General features: G+C 37.3%; 11 protein-coding genes and 1 non-coding gene across 12 annotated transcripts; all 12 read left to right on the top strand.

Annotated features, from left to right (window-relative positions):
- Nucleotides 1-309: 309 nt before the first annotated feature.
- FRE8 (putative ferric-chelate reductase) lies at nucleotides 310-2,358 on the top strand (the record flags this gene model as incomplete). The annotated part of the gene is made up of 1 exon (XM_056224157.1): nucleotides 310-2,358. One exon carries the CDS (start codon nucleotides 310-312, stop codon nucleotides 2,356-2,358), a length of 2,049 nt encoding a protein of 682 aa, XP_056078103.1.
- Nucleotides 2,359-2,800: 442 nt separating this feature from the next.
- On the top strand, nucleotides 2,801-3,757 carry SMKI12G1190 (uncharacterized protein; the record flags this gene model as incomplete). Its single annotated transcript, XM_056224156.1, has 1 exon — nucleotides 2,801-3,757. One exon carries the CDS (start codon nucleotides 2,801-2,803, stop codon nucleotides 3,755-3,757), a length of 957 nt encoding a protein of 318 aa, XP_056078102.1.
- Nucleotides 3,758-4,020: 263 nt separating this feature from the next.
- On the top strand, nucleotides 4,021-6,687 carry STU2 (Stu2p; the record flags this gene model as incomplete). The annotated part of the gene is made up of 1 exon (XM_056224155.1): nucleotides 4,021-6,687. The coding sequence occupies one exon, from the start codon at nucleotides 4,021-4,023 to the stop codon at nucleotides 6,685-6,687; it is 2,667 nt and encodes an 888-aa protein (XP_056078101.1).
- Nucleotides 6,688-7,607: 920 nt separating this feature from the next.
- PDC1 (indolepyruvate decarboxylase 1) lies at nucleotides 7,608-9,299 on the top strand (the record flags this gene model as incomplete). The annotated part of the gene is made up of 1 exon (XM_056224154.1): nucleotides 7,608-9,299. The coding sequence occupies one exon, from the start codon at nucleotides 7,608-7,610 to the stop codon at nucleotides 9,297-9,299; it is 1,692 nt and encodes a 563-aa protein (XP_056078100.1).
- Nucleotides 9,300-9,671: 372 nt separating this feature from the next.
- Nucleotides 9,672-9,983, top strand: TRX1 (thioredoxin TRX1; the record flags this gene model as incomplete). Its single annotated transcript, XM_056224152.1, has 1 exon — nucleotides 9,672-9,983. One exon carries the CDS (start codon nucleotides 9,672-9,674, stop codon nucleotides 9,981-9,983), a length of 312 nt encoding a protein of 103 aa, XP_056078099.1.
- Nucleotides 9,984-11,142: 1,159 nt separating this feature from the next.
- Nucleotides 11,143-11,634, top strand: NFG1 (Nfg1p; the record flags this gene model as incomplete). The annotated part of the gene is made up of 1 exon (XM_056224151.1): nucleotides 11,143-11,634. One exon carries the CDS (start codon nucleotides 11,143-11,145, stop codon nucleotides 11,632-11,634), a length of 492 nt encoding a protein of 163 aa, XP_056078098.1.
- Nucleotides 11,635-12,009: 375 nt separating this feature from the next.
- AFB1 (Afb1p) lies at nucleotides 12,010-12,684 on the top strand (the record flags this gene model as incomplete). The annotated part of the gene is made up of 1 exon (XM_056224150.1): nucleotides 12,010-12,684. One exon carries the CDS (start codon nucleotides 12,010-12,012, stop codon nucleotides 12,682-12,684), a length of 675 nt encoding a protein of 224 aa, XP_056078097.1.
- Nucleotides 12,685-13,103: 419 nt separating this feature from the next.
- Nucleotides 13,104-16,169, top strand: RIC1 (Ric1p; the record flags this gene model as incomplete). The annotated part of the gene is made up of 1 exon (XM_056224149.1): nucleotides 13,104-16,169. The coding sequence occupies one exon, from the start codon at nucleotides 13,104-13,106 to the stop codon at nucleotides 16,167-16,169; it is 3,066 nt and encodes a 1,021-aa protein (XP_056078096.1).
- Nucleotides 16,170-16,448: 279 nt separating this feature from the next.
- On the top strand, nucleotides 16,449-16,700 carry COX12 (cytochrome c oxidase subunit VIb; the record flags this gene model as incomplete). Its single annotated transcript, XM_056224148.1, has 1 exon — nucleotides 16,449-16,700. One exon carries the CDS (start codon nucleotides 16,449-16,451, stop codon nucleotides 16,698-16,700), a length of 252 nt encoding a protein of 83 aa, XP_056078095.1.
- Nucleotides 16,701-19,088: 2,388 nt separating this feature from the next.
- SMKI12G1110 (uncharacterized protein) lies at nucleotides 19,089-19,709 on the top strand (the record flags this gene model as incomplete). The annotated part of the gene is made up of 1 exon (XM_056224147.1): nucleotides 19,089-19,709. The coding sequence occupies one exon, from the start codon at nucleotides 19,089-19,091 to the stop codon at nucleotides 19,707-19,709; it is 621 nt and encodes a 206-aa protein (XP_056078094.1).
- Nucleotides 19,710-20,979: 1,270 nt separating this feature from the next.
- Nucleotides 20,980-21,052, top strand: Smki_12.trna3A. The gene has a single exon. It is a non-coding gene; the product is annotated as a tRNA-Ala (tRNA).
- A 433-nt stretch (nucleotides 21,053-21,485) lies between these two features.
- Nucleotides 21,486-23,573, top strand: MLH2 (mismatch repair protein MLH2; the record flags this gene model as incomplete). Its single annotated transcript, XM_056224146.1, has 1 exon — nucleotides 21,486-23,573. One exon carries the CDS (start codon nucleotides 21,486-21,488, stop codon nucleotides 23,571-23,573), a length of 2,088 nt encoding a protein of 695 aa, XP_056078093.1.
- Between the last annotated feature and the right edge of the window lie 203 nt (nucleotides 23,574-23,776).

The raw sequence follows: 23,776 nt of genomic DNA, 5'->3' as shown, positions 1-23,776 counted from the left end.
AGTAGTTAATAGTCATGTAGAACAAGCGAAAAGTTTAACTTTAGGAAAGGAACGTGTGGTGTAATCCGTCATGGAAGATTAGCACCGTGTACAGTCTCGATTTCATTTTCATTTCCTTTCAAAGTCAGGTAGAGAGAAAAGCAGGTGTACTGTTTCTTATTTTAGCCAAGCTTTTTAAACTTCTACTATATTACCGTTACATTACTTTTATTGCATTTTCGTCATTTTTTGTCATTTTTGGATTAAACCACCAGGTAGGATAAATATTCTATTAAAAAGTTTACTGCACTTTTAGTTCCCACTTTCGGCATGAATTCAAAGTCTATCATTAGCTGGTTCAAGGAACATCTTCCTACTTTTGATGTTGACGTAGACAAACACTTTCGAACCCTAAGAGTACGCAAATATTCTCAGATATGTCTTTTGATTTCTTTTGTTATAATATGTGTTATTATACCCTTAATGAATTGCTTGGTATTAACGGACAAATTCTTCAAAATTTGTCACCATTTAAAACATCACGTTTTCAATAGAAGATCATGGATTCACAAGACACATATCTATCATAACCAATCGCTACAATTATGCTCATTGTGCTTTCTTTTCACATCAATTTTTGTTTTTCAAGGCGCTAACAGAGACCTCTTGGAAATTACTAAACGTATGGGGAGAATTTCTGTTGCTTTGATGCCGCCTTTATTATTTTTAACATTGAGGCCATCACCATTACCGCACACTTTGTACTTGGCATTATTGCCCGTTCATAAGTGGATATCCAGAATTGTTGTACTTGAATCGGTCCTACACACATGGTTTTATCTCTATTATATGTACATTAATGGCATGTTGTATGTGAAAATGAGAAAATTACCCAATATTTATGGGGTAATAGCTCTTGGCCTCTTCCTGCTCATCGCCATTACCTCCATAAGGTATGCGAGACGATGGAGCTACAGAGTATTTTATTATGTTCATTATGTGAGTACGTGGCTTATTGTTTTGTTTCTACATTACCATGCCCGTCCAGGTATCTCATACTATACTACTTTAAATGTGCTCATTTTAACCGGACAAATAATCTATAGACTCCACATCACCAATATTACGAGAGCTACAATTGTACCAATATCTTCATCACTATCCCTTTTGGAGTTCTCGTTGGCTGATTTACCCAAGACTCCCATTCTACCAGGAGGACATCTAAGAATCAATATATACCATAGAAACTTTCTCAGGAGGTGGATCTCCCATTTGATACCCTTCCAACACCCTTTTACCATTGCTAGTATTCCAAGTGATACTATAGTGAGACTAATTATTAGGAACGGGCACTTCCCTTTGCGTACTGATGAAAATTATTACGTAACAGGAGCTTTTGAACCTGAGTTAAGTTTCATCTTTAAACCTAGTTCCCCCTTTGACATCAGCACGAGATCTTCTAAGAATCCATTCCGGAACAATTCTTCTGCATTAATAAGTTCGCCTTTAAACTTTATTATCAAAGCGCAAAGAGTTTTTATGTGTGTAGGAGGTTCAGGTATATCTTTTGGATTACCATTACTTCGTATCCTGAATTTCAATGGTGTAAACGTTAGGCTGCTTTGGGTTTCCAGGGATTATAAAGATCTGGAAGTATTGAATCATTTCAGGAATAATTTTGAAGGTATGGAGATATACATCAGTGGTACTGAAGGCAACGAACAGGACATTGAGATTGACTATATTGACTACCATGATCCCTCTATAGATATTGATAATGAAGGTATTTCCCTGAGCGAACATGTTTCAGAGTTGGGGGATAATTCCATGTTATCAGAAGATACTGCCCAACGTCCTGACGAAAACACGGCCCTCTTGAGTAAGAAGTCAACTTTAAGAACCCACCAATCGACCAAAACCAACGATATACCCGACATTAATGCCGATGATGAAATAGATTTTACATATGCCTTTAGTAGATCAAAATCAAGGAAAAACACTGCACATGGGACCTTAACCACACATTCGTCTTTTAATGGTTCGAACGTTTTCAGACAACCAAAGACCATTGAACCACCTGCCCAAGATCCTTGTTTAGCAACACCACCAAAAAAAATTAGAATTCCAGCGGGTGTCAAAGTGTTCTTTGGCAGACCTACGCTGGGCGATAAGGACTATGAGTGGTGTCTGCAAACAGAATGTGATGCGGAAACTGATTCTATTCAATGTTGTAGGTGGGCGAACCAAGGTAGAGACCACGCCGAATATCTTTCGCAAGTTTGGGTTCTCGCTGCCGGTCCCAGAGGTTTAATAGAAAGTACGAGAAGATGGGCAACGGATGGTGGATTGCACTTTCACGGAGAAAGCTTTGCATTATAATAATGGCGTGAGATTTCTGACTTGTATCTGTGTGCTTTTCTACGCCTCGCTTGAACAAGATAATTTACTTGGTACCATATTTGGGACATCCTATATTGCTTTTGTGATTTACTAAGAAAAGTAGCTGAACTGCAGCAGTTTCTTTGATTTTATTTATTTTTATGAGCGCGTTAGGCAGCTGTTGATCCTTGAAAATTACAAGCCTCAATGACAGCATTTAATGGGATCTCGGCGGAAATTAACGGAAATTATTTGTTCCATTAATATCCGTCTTCTCTGGATCTAGTAAGATAATTATGTGGTAAACTCATTGCTAGTTATAAATATTCGAACATATGCTTCCTGATTATTCGTACGTGATGTTAGTATTGGTATTGGTATTATGTTCTCTGAGTAAAAAGAGAGAAGTCAACAGCAACAATAGAAGTTTACGAAATCAATTATGGTTGACCAGAGGTATAAAGGATTTTATGCTTATAACCCCGACCAAGCTGCTGCAATCGCGTTTGCAGTCTTGTTTGGAATTTTGACCCTCTCTTCATGTGTGCAGATTGTAAAGGTAGCATGCGTGAGCAAGAAACGCATTTACGCTTGGAAGTCCGCGGAGTTATTGGAGGAAAACTCGGCATTAAGATACTTTTCTGCTACCAAGTTGAGGTGGACATACTTCCCTTTCATTCTAGGGATTGTTTTAGAATTCTTAGGTTACGTTCTAAGGGTGGTGACCATTAACAGACCGGTGATTTCAACTTTTATTGCACAATCGGTGTTTGTATTGATAGCACCTTCACTCTATTCCGCTAGTATTTTCATGTTGTTCAGTAGAATGGTATATCTTATGTTTATGGAAAGATATATGGTGATATCTATAAAATATAGCACGCTTACTTTTCTAGTAGGTGACATGATTGGACGTATTTTACAAGCTACAGGAGGTGGACTGTCATCCTCATCGGGCAGCAGGAATACCGGGCGTATCTTGGTCATCGTGGGCCTCTTTATCCAGATATTCTTTTATGGTGTTTTAATGTTCAGCCAGATTTTCTTTCATTACAAGATGAAGACAGCGCCCAGTAAAATTCTTCGAAATACTAATGGCTGGTACCAGTTCAATTATATACTTTTAAGTGGGAATATCCTTATCATTGCCAGATCCGTCGTTAGAGTAATAGAATTCATAATGGGCTTACAAAGTTATATAAGCCAGCACGAATGGTGCCTTTACGTTTTCGATACAGCCCCAATGTTTCTACTACCTTCGGTATTCCTGATCTGTTTCCATTCAAGGAGTGTTTTCAAAATGCAGGAAAAGTCAGTTGGCGCTCAATTACCCCGGATATTAGATACAAATATACCTCTATCTGAAAATCAAGCGGCAATAAATCTATCATATGAATAAATTGATAACCTTCTTGTGTTATGTATTTAACAGCAATAAATCCTTCCTTTACCGGTCCTGTAACTAATTGTCATAATTAACGAAGTTTAGATTTTTTCGTGTTGTTTTTGTTTTTGTTTTCATTTGATCACGCATGGGAAGAAGAGTAAATAGAGAATATATTAGACGCAGTAAACCAAGTAGCATCCTTTGAGTTCTAAAAACCATCTATCCTTATAACGTAAAGCAACCCCAACTTCTTATTGAAGATTTTATAAGTTGCAATGTCAGGAGAGGATGAGGTGGATTACACCACGTTGCCCCTTGAAGAACGATTGACGTACAAGTTATGGAAGGCACGCTTGGAAGCTTATAAAGAGTTGAACCAGCTCTTTACAAATTCTATGGGCGAAGTCAAGAGAGATGGTAGTATACAAGTGTACTGGAGTGATCCTACATTATTTGCACAATATATAACCGATCCTAATGTGGTTGCTCAAGAGCAGGCCATCGTTGCCTTGAATACTTTAATAGATGCCTTTGCGTCATCTTCTTTGAAAAATGCACATAACGTCGCTTTAATATCAACATGGACACCGCTACTTGTAGAGAAGGGCTTAACATCGTCAAGAGCTACGACAAAGACGCAGTCGATGAACTGTATCCTCTCACTTTGTGGTCTTGACACATCTATTACACAATCTGTGGAATTGATAGTGCCTTTTTTTGAAAAAAAACTACCGAAATTAATTGCAGCGGCAGTCAGTTGCGTTTATGAGTTAATGGCAGCATTCGGGCTAACTAATGTGAGCGTTCAAACGTTTCTACCTGAATTACTAAAGTACGTTCCCCAACTAGCCGGTCATGGTGACAGAAACGTTCGATCACAAACGATGAACTTGATTGTGCAGATTTATAAAAGTACCGGTAGCAACAGTGACCTGTTAGAAGAGATGTTGTTCAAAAAACTGAAGCCCATTCAAGTGAAGGATCTTCACAAACTGTTCGCTAAAGTTGTTGATGAGCCATCTTCGTCAAAGAGGTTATTCGAATGGGAAAAGAGAGAATTGGAAAAAAAGAGAAAACAAGAGGAAGAAACCAGGAAAAGAAGGTCTCTGTCATCGAACAGTAAGGAGGAATTCCTGGTGGATAAAGATGGAGATACATTGATGGGTATGGAAGCTGATATACTATCATCGGGTAAGCAAGAAGCTATCCAAATAGATACCTTCAGTATGCTAGCAGAAGAGACAATCCTTGACAAATTGCCTAAGGACTTTCAGGAGAGGATAACGTCGTCCAAATGGAAAGAGAGAGTAGAAGTACTAGAAGAATTTTGGGATAACGTTCTATCACAGACGAAGAAGTTGAAAAGCTCCTCACAAAATTATTCCAACTTATTGAGCATATACGGACATATTATCCAGAAAGATGCGAACATTCAAGCTGTCGCACTAGCCGCTCAATCAGTGGAGCTAATCTGTGACAAGCTAAAAACACCAGGGTTTTCCAAGGATTACGTTTCATTGGTCTTCACACCCTTATTAGACAGGACAAAGGAAAAAAAGCCTTCTGTCATAGAGGCTGTTAGGAAGGCATTACTGACCATTTGTAAGTATTACGATCCGCTGGCTCCCAATGGACGCAATGAAGATATGTTGAAAGACATTTTAGAGCATATGAAACACAAGACGCCCCAAATCAGAATGGAGTGTACACAATTGTTTAATTCAAGTATGAAAGAGGAAAGGGAGGGTTACTCAACCTTGCAAAGATATTTAAAGGATGAAGTAGTACCCATCGTGGTTCATATCGTTAACGATACACAGCCTGCAATAAGAACTCTCGGATTTGAAAGTTTTGCCATTCTGATTAAAATATTCGGCATGAATTCATTTTTGAAAACATTAGAACACTTGGATAGTTTGAAAAGAAAGAAGATTGAAGAAACGGTCAAAACGCTACCTAATTTCAGCACCGTAAACAGTGGCTCCCGTAGCACCATTGAGGCAAATAAACAAACTGGGCCCATGGAAAACAAATTTCTACTGAAAAAAGGTTCCGTGCTTCCATCAAAGAGAATGGCATCTTCGCCATTAAGAAATGATAACAAAAGTAAATTGAGCCCCACAGGCTCGGTAGCCTCAGCAACAAAACCGTCAATAGTAGCCAATACTAATAAATCTAGAGTTCTGTTAACATCTAAGTCTTTAACCACGCCAAAAAACTTGGTAGCTAATAGTGGTGACAAAAATGAAAAGTTGATTGAAGAATATAAATACAGATTGCAAAAACTACAAAACGATGAAATGATATGGACCAAAGAAAGGCAAAGCTTGCTGGAAAAGATGAATAATTCAGAAAACTACAAAATCGATATGATCAAAGAGAACGAAATGCTAAGAGAGCAACTAAAGGAGGCACAATCTAAATTGAACGAAAAGAACATTCAACTAAGATCCAAGGAGATTGACGTCAACAAACTATCCGATAGAGTAATGTCACTAGAAAATGAACTTAGAAACATGGAAATCGAATTGGATAGAAATAAAAAAAGAAATGATACGAACTTGCAGTCCATGGGTACCCTTTCATCGTACTCCATACCTTCTTCTACAATCTCAAGCAATTATGGAGTCAAATCGCTGTCTTCTGCGTTACCATTTAAAGAAGACGAAGATGTAAGAGAAAAAGGAGAAGTCAACTATGAGAGACGATCAAGCGAGTCCATCGGAGACTTGCCACACCGTGTGAACTCTCTTAACATACGGCCGTACAGAAAATCTGGAACCGGCATGCGTGGTGTCTCTGAAGACTTGGATCTCGATTTCAATGATAGTTTTGCTTCAGAAGAAAGTTATAAGCGTGCCGCGGCAGTGACATCTACACTAAAGGCCAGAATTGAAAAAATGAAGGCCAAATCAAGACGAGAAGGGACAACCACGACATAGAAATTAATCCTCCCCATCATATAATCTAAGTACAAAATATACAATCTTCAAGCAGAAAAATACAAGATCACATTAAACCCACTCAGCGTAACAACTAATATATTGAGAATATAATTTCATAATGCTCGTAGAGGGTAACGACGCATGGCTGGGAGAACATACTTTGCGGTTATATGGTGTACAAGGTAAAACTAATATCTTCGTCATGTATACATCCCCGCGTTTATTTACCAATCTTCAAACCTCAGCACCTTATATCGGATCGGACCTTATGTTCCTGAGATAAGCACAATACACCCACACATTACTAAAAAAAGGTAGCTTCCAGTTTTTTGGTGGTTCCGGCTTCCTTCCCGAGTCCGTCCGCTAAACGCATACTTTTATTTTTACTGGTATTTGTAAAATGCATAACATATGCATTTAAAGGATTATGTGTTTTCTTCAGACTTTGGTATGATGAGCCTCGTGAAAAATGAATAATCTATGAATTTTGGACGCAATTTTGCTTTCTCACGCTGTTTTACTATGAAATTTCAACTTATGGATTTTATGCAAATATCGTTTGAATAGTTTTTCCGACCCTTTGAGTACTTTTCTTCATAATTGCATAACAATGTCCGCTGCCCGTTTTTTCTGTTAGATGGTGTCTTGATCTACTTTCTATCGTTCACCACCTTATTTTCTAGTTCATGTTTTTTAGTTCATTCTAATCAGCTTATGCTGAGGGCACTTTTTTGCATGATTGTAACTGTCCTCGTTGAACATAGGGAAAAAAAATATATAAACAAGGCTCTTTCACTCTCCTTTGAATCAATTTTGTATTTGTTCCCTTTATTATCATAATTCTTGTTGTATCCTTTTCTCTATATTTTTTTTGTACTCATAACATCACGCAAAATAACACAGCTAAATCAATCATAATGTCTGAAATTACTTTGGGTAAATATTTGTTCGAAAGATTAAAGCAAGTCAACGTTAACACCGTCTTCGGTTTGCCAGGTGACTTCAACTTGTCCTTGTTGGACAAGATCTACGAAGTTGAAGGTATGAGATGGGCTGGTAACGCCAACGAATTGAACGCTGCTTACGCCGCTGATGGTTACGCTCGTATCAAGGGTATGTCCTGTATCATCACCACCTTCGGTGTCGGTGAATTATCCGCTTTGAACGGTATTGCCGGTTCTTACGCTGAACACGTCGGTGTTTTGCACGTTGTTGGCGTCCCATCCATCTCTGCCCAAGCTAAGCAATTGTTGTTGCACCACACCTTGGGTAACGGTGACTTCACTGTTTTCCACAGAATGTCTGCCAACATTTCTGAAACCACTGCTATGATCACTGATATCGCTACTGCTCCAGCTGAAATTGACAGATGTATCAGAACCACCTACGTTACCCAAAGACCAGTCTACTTGGGTCTACCAGCTAACTTGGTTGACTTGAATGTCCCAGCTAAGTTATTGGAAACTCCAATTGACATGTCTTTGAAGGCTAACGATGCTGAATCCGAAAAGGAAGTCATTGACACTATCTTGTCTTTGGTCAAGGATGCTAAGAACCCAGTTATCTTGGCTGATGCTTGTTGCTCCAGACACGACGTTAAGGCTGAAACTAAGAAGTTGATTGACTTGACTCAATTCCCAGCTTTCGTCACCCCAATGGGTAAGGGTTCCATTGACGAACAACACCCAAGATACGGTGGTGTTTACGTCGGTACCTTGTCCAAGCCAGAAGTTAAGGAAGCCGTTGAATCTGCTGACTTGATTTTGTCTGTTGGTGCTTTGTTGTCTGATTTCAACACCGGTTCTTTCTCTTACTCTTACAAGACCAAGAACATTGTTGAATTCCACTCTGACCACATGAAGATCAGAAACGCTACCTTCCCAGGTGTCCAAATGAAATTCGTTTTACAAAAATTGTTGACTGTCATTGCTGACGCCGCTAAGGGTTACAAGCCAGTTGCTGTCCCAGCTAACACCCCAGCTAACGCTGCCGTTCCAGCTTCTACTCCATTGAAGCAAGAATGGATGTGGAACCAATTGGGTAGCTTCTTGCAAGAAGGTGATGTCGTTATTGCTGAAACCGGTACTTCCGCTTTCGGTATCAACCAAACCACTTTCCCAAACAACACCTACGGTATCTCTCAAGTTTTATGGGGTTCCATTGGTTTCACCACTGGTGCTACCTTGGGTGCTGCTTTCGCCGCTGAAGAAATTGACCCAAAGAAGAGAGTCATCTTATTCATTGGTGACGGTTCTTTGCAATTGACTGTTCAAGAAATCTCCACCATGATCAGATGGGGTTTGAAGCCATACTTGTTCGTTTTGAACAACGATGGTTACACCATTGAAAAGTTGATTCACGGTCCAAAGGCTCAATACAACGAAATTCAAAACTGGGACCACTTATCCTTGTTGCCAACTTTCGGTGCTAAGGACTACGAAACCCACAGAGTCGCTACTACCGGTGAATGGGACAAGTTGACTCAAGACAAGTCCTTCAACGACAACTCTAAGATCAGAATGATTGAAGTTATGTTGCCAGTCTTCGATGCTCCACAAAACTTGGTTGAACAAGCTAAGTTGACTGCTGCTACCAACGCCAAGCAATAAGCTAATCTCTAATTATTAAAGTTTTATAAGCATTTTTATGTAACGAAAAAATAAATGGTTCATATTATTATTTATCACATGTATTTATTTTTTGGCAGGCTTAGATTAGACTTCAGAACCTGTATTGTTCAGTTTGCTTGGGTTTAATGCTGGGAACGATAATTTCTGTAATGAAGGGATCCTCCTAAACGATATGCATAATACTTTCGTTGGAAAAGATCTCCCTCAAAGAGAAAAATAGAAATGATAAACTGGTGGAAGCGAAGAAAAAGGCGACATCATTGAATTTGAAATACTGTTTCACCACCTTGGAAATTTCTAAATCTTGGAGGTACATTAGTCCTAAAACAAACCAGACAACTTAAAAAAAAAATGGTTACTCAATTTAAAACTGCCAGCGAATTCGACTCTGCAATTGCCCAAGACAAGTTAGTTGTCGTGGATTTCTACGCCACTTGGTGTGGCCCATGTAAAATGATTGCTCCAATGATCGAAAAATTCTCCGAACAATACCCACAAGCTGACTTCTACAAATTGGACGTTGATGAATTAGGTGACGTTGCTCAAAAGAATGAAGTTTCTGCTATGCCAACTTTGGTTCTTTTCAAGAATGGTAAGGAAGTTGCAAAGGTGGTTGGTGCTAACCCAGCTGCTATCAAGCAAGCCATAGCTGCCAATGCTTAGTCTCACTCTGTGAGTGACGCTGTGCCTGGTCGGTGTGATATTGTTTTTATATACTCTTCACTTTTGTTGGAAGAAAAAACAGAACTATGTATTGTTTTTATCGAGTTTTTTATTTCCTCGGTTACATATAATCGTTACACCAAGATAGATAAAATAAACGAACACTCAACAGATAGATCTAGTAAGAAAAAATAGAGGTTTCTCTTCTGGTCAATGAAGTATGGCGATCTCTTCGCCTGAAAGCTGAAAAGCCCGATCGAACTAATGAGGTAACTTATATACTATCAATTAAGTTTTCTTTTAGAGAATGGAAGCATTATACTTCAGTTATATAAGTTCGTTCTATCTAATATTTTCTTTACAACAATGTCGTGCGAGACTACTTTTGTGCTTAAAACTAAACTTTATACCTACTTTTCCAAACAAAATATAAACATGGAAGAGAGCATTCTCTCTCATAAAAGTAGTACGCACACTGTAACGCACAACACAATAACAAAACTATTCATAACATTGAAAAAGAAGTGTCCATCCCATTTTAATAGTAAAGCTACAAAGTTTAAGGTTTAAATCCGAACGCCATGCACTAAGTATATACTCAATATAGAAAAAAATCTGCATGTCTACTTGGTTCTACACAAAAAGCATCTGCCCACATCTCCCTCGTCCAATCGTTGCCCAGTTACAATGCTTCTACACTGACTGGTTTCTTTCGTTAACCGTTGGGCCAGACCTAAGCGACGTTATCTGAAGAATTTCATTGCATGCGTAAATAAGGTACATAAGAAACTTGTTTATTTATACTTATTTCACCCCACCCATACACGGCTATTATGACGTGTGATCATGTTTCGTCTAGACCACCTCCTTCAGTTTGACGTATTGTTTCTTTCGAGGATATGGCCAAGAATGCCCCGAACAGCGGAAAAAAATGGCGTCGCAGTTTCAGATGTACAAACTGATCTTGAAGAAAAGAGAATGCAAGAACAAAGTATTTTCGTGGTGTTTTGAAAACATTGTAAACAAACTATGGATGATGGTTTTGTATATATATTGACCTACATATTAGCTACCTCGACCTGTAAACAAGCTTGAAAACATTTATATAACTTTCATAGCAAAGTCCCTCATCGCCCCATTCCTCGTCAACGAGCCAACTATGAAAATCGGTCAATTCAGTACACTAGCTTTCATCCCAATTGCGCTATTACACCTGCTCATTGTCCAAGCTCAACTTCTTACAGATCCAAATGCTCAGAACCTAAATACTGCCCTAGGGCAAAAAGTGCAATACACATTTCTTGACGCTGGAAGTTCCAACGATCAAGTACTTCATCTTCCAAGCACAACTTCCTCCAGTATCATTACTAATTCATTTGCTGCTGCTGCTAATTTAACCGGATTTTCTTCATCGTCGTCTCTACCAAAAGTGACGTCGACTGTCACATCGTCATCTATAGACTACCAATCCCTAAATTCAACTGTAGTAACCCAATTTACGTCACTCCCCTCATCAGCGGCAAACCAAACAACAAGCTCTCATAAAACTAATACTATAGGTTCAAGCACAAGTACGGGTGGTGCAGGTTCGATCAAGCCATGTTTTTACTTTGTTTTAATGTTGGAAACGATCACATATCTGATTGCTTGAGAAGCTATTTTTGGTTTAAGATCTTCACAGGCATATGACAGCCGGGTTCTTCATATTCTTAGATATGATATATAAAAAATAGTAGAAATATCAATTACTTCATGCCTTTTTCTTTTTTTTTGTTTTTAATATTTAAAACGTTTTCTTCATTGAAGGCCCAAATAGGGAAAAACTCTGAAAAATTCTTTATTGCTGTCATCTAAGATTATACCTGAAACTCCAAAAGTTTGGATGATTTAAAAAGGTACTTCTAATCAAAATAAGTTTATGATTACATTGTTCCGCTTTACTTGATCATATTATAAGCTATCATCTCTATCAGCCGATTAAGTATCCTGCTACAAAGCATTCACGTACAAAGAAATAATAGTTTTAATGATACTCACAGCTTCTTTCTCTTTCATCAAAAGCCTCTTTTTAGTAGGCTTTTTGGTCAGCCATAGTTATGGTGCTAATACTATTACGGCTAGTTCCAGTGATGATACATTTGCCAGGTCCGCAGCAGCAGCAGCAGACATGGCGTTTTTTGTAGAGTTTTTGGGCGATTTCAATACTGCCTTTCCACAGTATACTTCTTACATGATGCAGAATCATCTTACTTTGCCTCAAGCTGTTGCGGACTATTACTATCACATGGCTGACTTAGCCTCAACAGTTGATTTGCAATCCGATATTGCTCAAAGTTTTCCCTTCACTCAGTTCCAAACGTTTATTACGGCCTTTCCATGGTATACTTCCTTACTAGACAAAGCCTCTGCTGCGACCATATACCTACCACAGCATTTCATAACAGATGACAAACAACCTGCAATGACCAATTCCTCCTACGTCGACCAAGCGTTCTCTGGTTCTAATTCTATTGCTTTCTCGACAGCAAATGTGAGCCAGTCCATTATTTCTAGGGCCAATAGAGGAAATAGCACAGCAACTCTCACATCCACATCAAATTCTTTATCAGCTTCCACAACTAGTCAATCACAAAATGGTGCCCGTGGTAAAAGCCTGTATTTTCCTATGGCGTTACTAGGCATCTTTGCGGCTGCTCTTTGAGCGTTTCCTGCAAAATCAAGGATGTGAGTACATGATAAAGCCCATCAAATCGTTTCTGTTTTCGTAGTATGCGCTCTATTCTTTTACATATGTATACGTATTAGTATTTTTTTTTTTTAATGGACAGTTCATTTTTGAAACAACTTGTGATAAAGTAAAGAATATCAATTTGGTATCTTATCAAACACCTTTTCTTAGAATATCATAATAACTGTGTGATTGGCTTCACTACTTTTGACGAACTCTTATCTTTCTGTCTGCATAAATCTTTTGTTGTCTAGTGGTAATTCGACAAAACCGGCGGCTTAAGGTTCATTCAACAATCAGAAAAAATTACTTAAAATACCTCTATAGAAGAAAAGGTAAAAGAAGAGTAATATAGATTGGAAACTATAGGAGACTGTACACGTGCAGAAAAAATGCACTTATGGCCAATTAGCCCGCCTCAATTGTTTAAAATTCCGCCACGCAACAGTAAATTAGATGGCGGCCCTAGAACTGATAATGATAATATCCTCCAGTCAATGGCACTTCCCCAGGCCAATGTTCTTATTATGCTGACCCCTACAAGAGTGCTCATCTACAATTTTAAACCAATGGCACTGGTGGCGAGTCACGAACGAACAACTGCTTCTCTTCAAGAATTTGGTGACAACAGATCAATGAAAAAATCAGCTTCATATAACGATACCATCGAAGGACTAATCTCTAAAAAAGATTCACAGTACTTATCGTGGCACCAAGGAAAGCTCATATTTTATGTAATGACTGATACAAATTTTCTTTTAACGTATCAAATTTTGAAGAACTGTACAAATGAGATAATTTTTAAAGAATATGGGATACCTGTCATAGAACCTCTTTTAATGAATGAAGCAGAAGCCAACAGCACTGAATATGATTACAATACCGATGATGACACACTTACAGTATTTGATAAGAATAACTCTTCAAGAGTTATACAGAACGGATTCGGCATAACCAAGGAGAAAGGATTTTTACATTTTCTTTCTAATCAAGAAAACATCGATGAACTTCCGGTAAAAAAATTGGAACTTCGTTTAAAAGTTGTTTTGAAATTTGATTACGACATTATAGACATGATGGGCATCAAAACTTTCTCTAAAGTCGGAGATGGACGTTGTAAAGAGGTTTTAATAGTTTTATTTCCCCATGGCTTGCAACTACTTACAATTTTGGACTTTAAAGTTAGTAAAAGCTCTCTGGTTGAAGTGAGAAACGGATCAAAGATAATTGTGTGTAATAAACAGTTGATGGTTTTATCTCATGATGCTGAAGAAAAGCAAACCATAGTGAGCATCATAGACATAGAAAAGCAGGCAGTTGAAGCAATACCGTTACCGGACACACCAGATAAACTATTGACATGCTTAGAAGTTAATGGATACTTGGTAGTTGTTTATAAAGAGAAAATTATTTCCTTTGATTCAAGGAATAAAAAAATATGTCATTCTTGGAAGCCACCATTTATAATAAAACTTTGCGATAGAATTAATGATGAAATATTGCTCTTGATTTCTGAGGATAATACTAACATTTTTTTTTACACAGAATTTGGGAATCTTTTGTTTGCCACATATGCTGATGATGACGACTGTAATGAGGATAACAACGACGAGAACAGCAAAGATGAAAGTGAAAAAGAAAGATCGGCTCGTTATGAAATTTCTGACTTTGTATGTTTGGATAAATCATTGATAACAGTATCTCATTCTGGAGAATACCAATTTTGGAAATTATGGGAAGAAACAAAACAGACGCAATTTGATTTTAGAAATCCAAAATGCTATGTATTAACCAATACCAATAACGATGTAATCATATATTCACCTGTGACAAGTTCCTCTTTGAATAATGATAATTTGCAGGTCATAAAACTTCCTACAAAGACTTTCAATAATCACATCGCTTTTGTGAAAATCAATTCCTCTCTGAGGTTACTTGCCACTTATGTGTCAAACAAAAATATACTGCTTATTCACAATTTAGAGACCAATGGATGGACTAGTTTTACAGATCAAAATGTGTTGGATTTGCATTGGCTGGGTGATAATTATTTGATATGCCATATGAAAAACGATGACAGCTCAACAAGTTTGAAATGTCTGCAGATTCCCCTTCAAGAAGAAAATCTCGACATAGAACTATCAGAATATGTTATTTGGGAATATATCATTCCTGAGAATACAATTGTCTTCAGTGTACATGTTAATACTCTATTCCGGCACAAATTGTTGAAGATTAAATCCAAGGATCACAAAGCTTCAGAGAAACAAGCAGAAGCATTATTTAAAACAGGAGAGGTTATCTTAGTCACTGATGCTCGAACGATTGTTTTCGATGTACTTTCTACCGTCCATCCATGTGGGTTGAACCTAGTCAAAAGCTTTTACCAATATCTTAAAATTAACATTCCAATAGATGTTTTACCCAACAGAATTGGATGGATAACTAATATGAAAGACGGGTTGTTATTTTTTGCAGATAGAAAATTCATAAAGCTTTACAAAATAGAAGGAGGAGGTTGGCAAACCTTGACTTTATTGAATAATATAGAAAGAATAATCGATATAATGAAAGACGAAATATTTGTTGTTCAAGACCATAATTACGTCGTATATTCCTTAGAAGATTTATGGGATGGCAAAAGGCCCCTGGTTTCTATCCCGATCGAAGAAGATCTGTACCCAATATCGATTACACCAGAAACCGCCACTACACATACGCTTCACTGCATTTTCAATTCGAGGTTTTCCAAGTTGGTGGTAAAACACCAAATATACCTCGATCAATTAATCTTGGCCAAATTAACAGATAATATTAGTTTGGAGGATATTTCAAATGATTACCGTTCACTACGACCTTATAAGTTTGCACTCGAAAAAATTTTGTCAACTAAGATATTGCAAAGTGACTCTTTGGAAGATATCCTGAGATTAATCAAGATGTATGATAATAGTGATCCAAAACATAATACTTCAATACCTTCTCACAGTGGTATGTTAGAAATCATCAGTAATTGTCTAAGAAAGATCGAAACAAAATATTGGAATCACCTTTTCATCAATCTCAAGATGACACCAAGAGATTTATTAGCTCTATGCATAGAAGAGAACGAGGCTAGAATGCTTGGTGTACTTCTCTTGGTATTTTTAAATTACGATGAGAAAGACTTAGTAGATGATCTCCAGTTTAGAAAGTCGGACGTAGAGACAAAAATAAACCAAACCATAAATTATACACCTGCAAGAAAGTCAGATAAATCTGTTAGTAACTTATTGAAGGATGAACAATTAATGCTAAAAGTCTTGGAGCTTTTAGTAACAAGTGCTGCGAACACTACAGACCCGGTAAAAGCTACTGATTCGTGGGACATGTGTTTCCAATTAATACGCCTACTTAAGGAACTAGACAGGGAAAACAACACACAATTGGTTCAAAAGGCTCTCGAGAGACTCAAATAGGCCCATATGATACGATGTATTCTTTACTATATACTCTTTGTAACATCTTTGTGCAATTACTGACCAATCAGTTTTCAGAAAGCCGTCGCGCGTAGTTTGCCCGATATCCCCATCCCTTCAGAATCTTTAAAAGGTGAGAGAAGGTGTAGTGTGCCAGGTTGGAAAAGATGACATTAACAAAAGGCTATTATAAAGATAGAAATACTTTTATCAGTAGAGAAAACATACCTTTACTTTCACGGAAAATAGAACTAGGCTCATTAACACAATACATTAAACATGGCTGATCAAGAAAACTCTCCATTGCATACAGTTGGTTTCGATGCTAGATTCCCTCAACAGAACCAAACAAAGCATTGTTGGCAATCTTATGTGGATTACCACAAATGTATTAATATGAAGGGTGAGGACTTTGCCCCATGTAAGGTCTTCTGGAAGACCTACAACGCCTTATGTCCCCTAGATTGGATTGAAAAATGGGATGATCAAAGAGAAAAGGGTATCTTTGCAGGTGATATCAACGCAGATTAAAGATTTAGATTTGTATTGAGTAATCAGCACTTGACCTTCTTTATACCATTTTATTATTATCAATATTATCAATATTATTATTACTATTACTATCACTACTATTAATCACCAGATCTCATGTCTGCGTAGTAGACCTACACTCATGAAAGACGTTTTTATGGAAAGTGGAATAACAAGAGGAGATGTAATTTACCGACGAAAGTTTACTGGTGGTGCCAATTTCTCAAAAACCACATAGCCCAGAAAAATAAAAATGGTGTGGAGTACTGCGATTTTATTTTTAAATCTTTTTATTTATATTAAGTATCTGTTTTTACATATATTCAAAAACCATTTGATTCTAGTAAAATTTGTTATTACATTAAAGAGGACGATACAGTGGGTATAAATTCTAATAAACACGCCAAAAGAAACTTCCAAAACATTCCGAAATATATTAGCATATTAATGGTTACTCGAAGGAGCCTTAATCTATTCCAACTAAACTTTGCAGGAAAAATTAAGTACTACAGATTTTGAGAATGATACACAATCTCAATAGACTAAAAAAATTGGACTGAATTACACTTCTTTTTCTCTTATGGTCGTTTTGTGCAGTTGACATAGTTCATAACATTATTACTGATCTTTGAAGGGTAATATGTCGTTTAAGCTCTACTGTTATTATAGGGGCATTAGAGCAGTATCTGAACAATATAAGGTAACAGTTTTCTACTCGTTGGTTCAAAGAAATCGCAACTTTACGCATAATGGTTTAGGAGGAACATATATAATACATGATATGTGAGTAATACTCATCCAATCACTAGATCAGTTAAGTCGCACTGTAGAGCAAGAAAAACAGCAAATATCAATCACATCTATCGATGTCTATTATCTTTCCATCGTAAAAGAACCACCACTTGCATTTCTCAAACTCTTCTCTGGTATTTCTTTTGTAAGTATCACAAGTTAGCCTCACTTTGCTTACTAGATTTTAGAAAGATTAAAAGAACTACCAGGAACCGCCTGATCGCAAAATCAATTCACGCACTCCTTCTACTGAATGAAATGAGATGAAAATTACCTCACTCACGCAATGCATATGGCAATTTCAAGATTTGCGATCCTAAGGAAAAGGCCTATCGAGTCTTCCGAAACCAGTTGTTAACTGTAGCTCTTCATATAACCGGCTTTAGGTAACTCTATTTCTTGGCCTAGAATTGCAACTATAGGCCTCAAGGCATGACAAAAAGCCATCTCTAAACAGTACGCTTCTGTATGACATGCAAATTCGTATACTGGATCTATGAAGAAGCGTTGTTTCAAACCGACTGTAGCTCCATACCGACCAAGAGAATAGGGTGCCAGAGCTTAAATACTGAGGAATAGAAACACAACAGTTTGATTTTGCAGTCGCCACATATCAAGAAAAGATCATGAAAATAGAGTAGCTTTGGTAAGCTATTCAGAAAGTCTGCCTTTGAAATTTTCTTCTAGCTAAACTAACACCTTTACTAATAGGTATTACAAACAACAATGGGCAAATAGTGGCAGAACTATTTCAATCACTGCTAGAATTTCACTATTGACGTTGGTGTCATCGGTGCTCCTTATACTACCACTTTGTCTCCATTCGACAAAAGAGTCAGCGTGGTAGAACTGAATGTCTAAATCTCTGAAAAGATCACATCCGATTGAAACTCACCCAATTGAAATCATCAAGCTGTTTTTAATGGCGGCGAGTTCACCTTTACGTTGACCAGTATTACCATTGACAGACTCACTAGATTGATTATTGGCGTGCAATAGTGCTCTAATAAATTGACGCTAGCTATCTCCAGTATCTTATCCAAGAACGGTATCTACACTGCAGTTCCAAGCTTGGCTACATTGCCTTACCAGCGCTTAAAAGGATACGATCTTACGAGGAGGAATAGCCAGATAGACACACATACAAATATATACGTATGCAATAGAGGCTTTAGTCAACTACACTATGTGCTTAAACTACCTTGTTACTTCAAGCTCCGTTTTTTTTCCAGCTGGTTATTGTACATACTGTGTATTAACCAAAATTCTAGGCAACTTCCGTCGTGCTAATTACTGACGTATCAACTATCTATGAAAATTAATTGTTCCTAAGCTTCAATACATATGCATATATAGTGACAATATATTTTTCTTTTTTCCAGCAGCCAATTGCTCTTTTCTTGAAAAGGAAAACCTAATTAGAAAATCGGCTCGAAGGTTTTTTCAAAAGTTTAATTCCCTCCTTGAATTGCAACATTGCAACGATACTACATCGCAATACTAACTCATATATAAGAGAGAAATTTATCTTTAACGTTCATTTTTGCTCAGTAATATCTACAAATATTCTTTCAAGGTGTTTATTGCATCTTTATTATGGAAAAAGCAAAAGATAGAGATCTTGGTGTCACTATACACCAAGATGAGATCCCAAAATCCAATTTTTTTTTATTTATCGAAAAGTCAACCAAAGTTGCTGTTGTCCTTTGTTGTGCAATAATTTTCATGACACCATCATTATCCAATTTGATTGACAAGTATCCAAAAGTTATCATCTTAGAATGCACAAATATGGCATTACAATTAGTGACAATTTTACTTCTGTTGGTGCTTGTTTTCTTATTATGGAAGAACGGACTTCTTAAAAGAATTAAGAAAAACCCGGAAAGATGTTCGAAGATAATATGCTCCTGTTGTGCTGATAGAAAGAAGCATCCTACATGGTTCCAACTAAAGTATTTACTGCTACTCCTCGCACTGTTTGCTTTCAATCAGTTTTCGCTCACCAAAATTCAGAGGTTTTTCGAAGCTGACCAAACCGTTGACATAGTTCGATTATCACAGCTATTTGAATATCAGCTTGGTTTCGTGGTTAGTTTAGTCTTATTCTACTTTTTTTACAGGAAGTTAACTTTACATAGTGGATCCGTTGAAGTGGAATTCAATGTCAATGAAGCAGAGACGGTGTCTGGAATTGCAGAGACTTTATCGGTTTGAAATTCTTGAGAAAGAGTGTCCATTTTGGAATAATGATTGAATAGCGCCCATTTATTGCTACTGAGATGTACTGAGGCTATTTTTTATATTTGTAGGATAGCTAAATAACTCATAAAATTGTGCAGAATAATTGGTACCATCTTCAAGTGCATGATTTGTAAAGAACAGATTTCCCGCATGAATTTGTTGGAATAAGTGATTACTACTATACACCTATTCGTATAAATTGGATTAAGTTATTGCAACTATACGTCTTCGCATAAATTGGAGTAGAAAAATTCTAATAATAGAATTTACTGCAGTAATGAGATAAAGATCTATTAATTGTCCAGAACTTAGTATATAAGAAGATGAGTTATCACCAAAACCCTATCATCAATGCTCCGAGATATTTCTGAACCATTGGGTTTAACATAACCAATCAGCGTGTGTTTCATATACCTCTCTTATATAGAATAAGAAGGAACGACTTATTCTTAATTATTACAACTTCCTAAACAACTAATTATCAACAAAATTATGTATACGGTTTTCAAGAATACTGAAAGTGGTCTGACTGTTTTGATGTAACTGTCAGTATTGTTAACCTTGTTATGTGATAAAAAAAATGATTGCCCCTCAGAAGTTAGAGGATGATGCTTGCTGGAGTAAAGATCGACTATTGCCCGCTGAGTCATTGTCACCCTGTCAAGATACACTCATATACAATGCTGAAGACGACACAGGGAAGGGAACTACTAAGGTTTTCTGTAAGCTTACTAACACAATCTTAATCAAGATTGGAACACCAAACTTCATCTCAAATTCACACACAGCTCAGATGCTGACCTGCAAAAGACCTATCGTCCAATTTCGTTATTCACTTGAGAGATCTCAAAGATGATATAGTGTAAAAAGTCAAAGAAACTGAACATGTTGTATTACGGGCTCGAGTAATACCGGTGTGTCCTGACAATCCTAATATATTATCTTAGGTAAGTAACTTGTTGTCAAAACGACTTATCAACTTGATTCACGGGATGTTACTTATCCTATATATTATTCAAGATAATGGTTTATACTAAATAGTGGAAGCGTGGAATCTCGGATCTAAACTAATTGTCCAGGTTTTATACATTTGATTAGTTCAGCTAAGGAAGTTAGAGTTTTACTATAGGTTGCTCAATCTGTTAGTTGTGAGACTGTTCTATATGTGTTTTATGAACATTAAAATGATGTATTGTCATAATGATGTATTCTTCTTAAGATTAATTTGAACATACAAATACTAGGGCACATGGCGCAGTTGGTAGCGCGCTTCCCTTGCAAGGAAGAGGTCATCGGTTCGATTCCGGTTGCGTCCATTTGTTTTTACTTTTTTGTCTTTCTCTACTTCCAACAACACTTGTGGAAAACCAACTCTAAGTCTGAACAAGATTATTTCATCCTCCCTTAGAGATAGTGCTGACAGTAAACTAAATCCTCTTGCATCCTATAAAGGACATATAGAATGGTAAAAGGCACTGTTTCCAGTATTTAACCATGCATCTCGCACCCTGCAAGCCCCCTATTTCCCGTTATTTTGGACCCATATAGTACCCATTATGCTGCTCTAAAATATGATTATGCGTTCTATGAAATTCTCATTGTTCAAGTAATTTCGCTAGCACCTACATCCCTTATATGCTTGGCCCTTTTTTAGCGCCTATACAAGAAAAAAGCCGTTATATGAAGTAATGAACATTATTCTAATAACATCGTATCAAGCAAAAGAGCGAACGTCTTTCTAAAGTTTGGATGGCTATACATCACTTACCACCGGAATCTCAATGGAAGATAGTTTCTAGTTCCTTTATTTATGGTCCAGTGGCTGCTGTAAGAGAATTATTAGATAATAGCATTGATTCGGGTGCCAAAAAAATATTTGTTGATGTAGATTCCGCCACAGGGGGATGTGAGTATATATCTGTCAAGGATGACGGATCTGGAGTGGACATTAGCGACAGACCTTCCATGTGCTTGGAACACACCACGTCGAAGATAAGTACTCTCGGAGATATTTCGATTCTGACTACTTTAGGGTTCAGAGGTGAAGCATTATTTCTTTTGTCAACTTTGTGTAATCAACAAGGCTCAATGCAGGTTGAAACAAAAACTGCAAATGATGTCATTGGGGAAAAGTGGTTAATTGATAATGAGGGTGGCGTTACTAATGGAAGAAGGTATAAAGTATCTTGTCCCGTTGGGACTACGGTAATATTAAAGAAACTTCTGGGCGGATTGAGAGCAAGATATCTTGAAATTTCTTCGAAACCAAGAAGAACATTTGACGAATTGACTTATTTGATAAACCATTATTCTCTCATCCATAGGAATATTCGGTTTTATTTTTCACTGGTATCGTTACGAAAAAACGGTACTATAGAGCGTAAACAAATGCAAGAAATGTTAGACCCCAACATTTCTAGAGCAAGAAGCTTATCCCTACTAGCGAGACTAAAGAAGCCTGTATCACTAAATTTTATCGTGGAAGAAAAGTTTGTTATTGACGAAAAAATGACTCTGGATCTGATCTTACCAAGAATGGTTCCAGAATCAGACGTTGTCAATATGAAGAAGCGGATTAGATTTTTATCCGTTAATGAGAGAGCACTATCCTTGAAATTAGAGACAGGGAAGGCCATTCTAAGGCTAGTATCGTCAATCTATAAAAATTTAAGTCTATTAGAGCCTATGATTTGGTTTATCAATTTGAATTGCGATTCAAAACTAATCGACGTGAATATTGAACCAGAGAAAAATGATGTGATGATCAAAAGTTTTGAAGTGATAGTTAAAAAAATAGAAACCAAATTAAAGCTTTTATTGGAGGAGAGAATTGAAATCAAGAAGAATATACTGACAGACGAGAATGTTCAGTCTCCTGTAGATAATGTAATTACCTCCACATTCGAAATGCTTACACCTGACGCGGAGAATGAAATATTAAAAAGTTGCAATAATGCTACAGGAAGAGATAAGACTGGGAGTGAGCAGGAGAACTCAGATTCGATAGTACCAACTTATTACGATGAATCAAATCTGGAGAATACAACTATAGTCGCTACTACTCCTTCACCTACCAAAGTTTGCACAAATAAAACTTTTCACCAGAACAACCAGCTGGAGAATCGATACCATAGCACCTCGAGTTCCGGGTCCATGGCTTCCGAGGATGGCACTAATTGGCGTCATAACTTTCAACAAGAGTTAAGTGAAAATAATGAAGTAGCAGGTGCTGAATCCTCAACGTTGCCTTCCTCTCTAACTTACAACTACATAGAAACTATTCCAGAAAATGAAGATTTAGAACTCTCAAAGGATGCTTCCATTTCTAATCCTTTCATGATCACAAAAATAAGGAACGTCAACCGGAAACTGAGTGAAAAATCATCCAACGTCCAACACAACAGCAGCGAAATTCCTAATGTAGGAAAAATACGCGAGGAAAGGCAGCTCTCAAAAGCAGCAGAGGAGGAACTAATTAAACTTCAGCATACTTACAGTAAGAAAAACAACGTCGTGGACACTGCCGTTTCAAACCATATGAAACAGAAAAATATTGACACGTATGCAAAGAGTGTGTCCTGCATGCACAATAAAAAACCAAAGCTCATGCATTTCTCCGAATACACCAACAACTACGTCTTTACTCAGAAGAATGACTTCTTTCCAAAGCATGGTACCGATAGCTTTACCAAAGAAATCCTGTGGCTACAATCCAGAAATGATCCCACAATTCCTTCTCCCAGTCTTTTAAAAGGCTTACGAGCGCATGTGAAGAAGCAGGGTCGTATCGAAGCCACGGCAAATGAGTGGTACCTTTTTACTCCAGACAGCCTCTGATGATAGGGTGCACTTTCACCACGCAGCACAATAGACTACTGTATAATAGACAACTGTTTGTAACTCATGGCAACCGCCGCACCCTGTTGCCCGCCCTACTCTCTTCCAGTTTCCGCACCTTGAAATTTCCGTTTTGGGTCGACCTAAAAAATGCACTAACTGCATTGTTGCGATATCCAGTTGTCATGCGATTAAAAGTATTT

The sequence above is a fragment of the Saccharomyces mikatae genome (assembly GCF_947241705.1).
Source record: "Saccharomyces mikatae IFO 1815 strain IFO1815 genome assembly, chromosome: 12".
Taxonomy (NCBI): Eukaryota; Fungi; Ascomycota; class Saccharomycetes; order Saccharomycetales; family Saccharomycetaceae; genus Saccharomyces; species Saccharomyces mikatae.
Note: the sequence above shows the minus strand (reverse complement) of the source record. Positions and strands in the feature narration are given on the sequence as shown.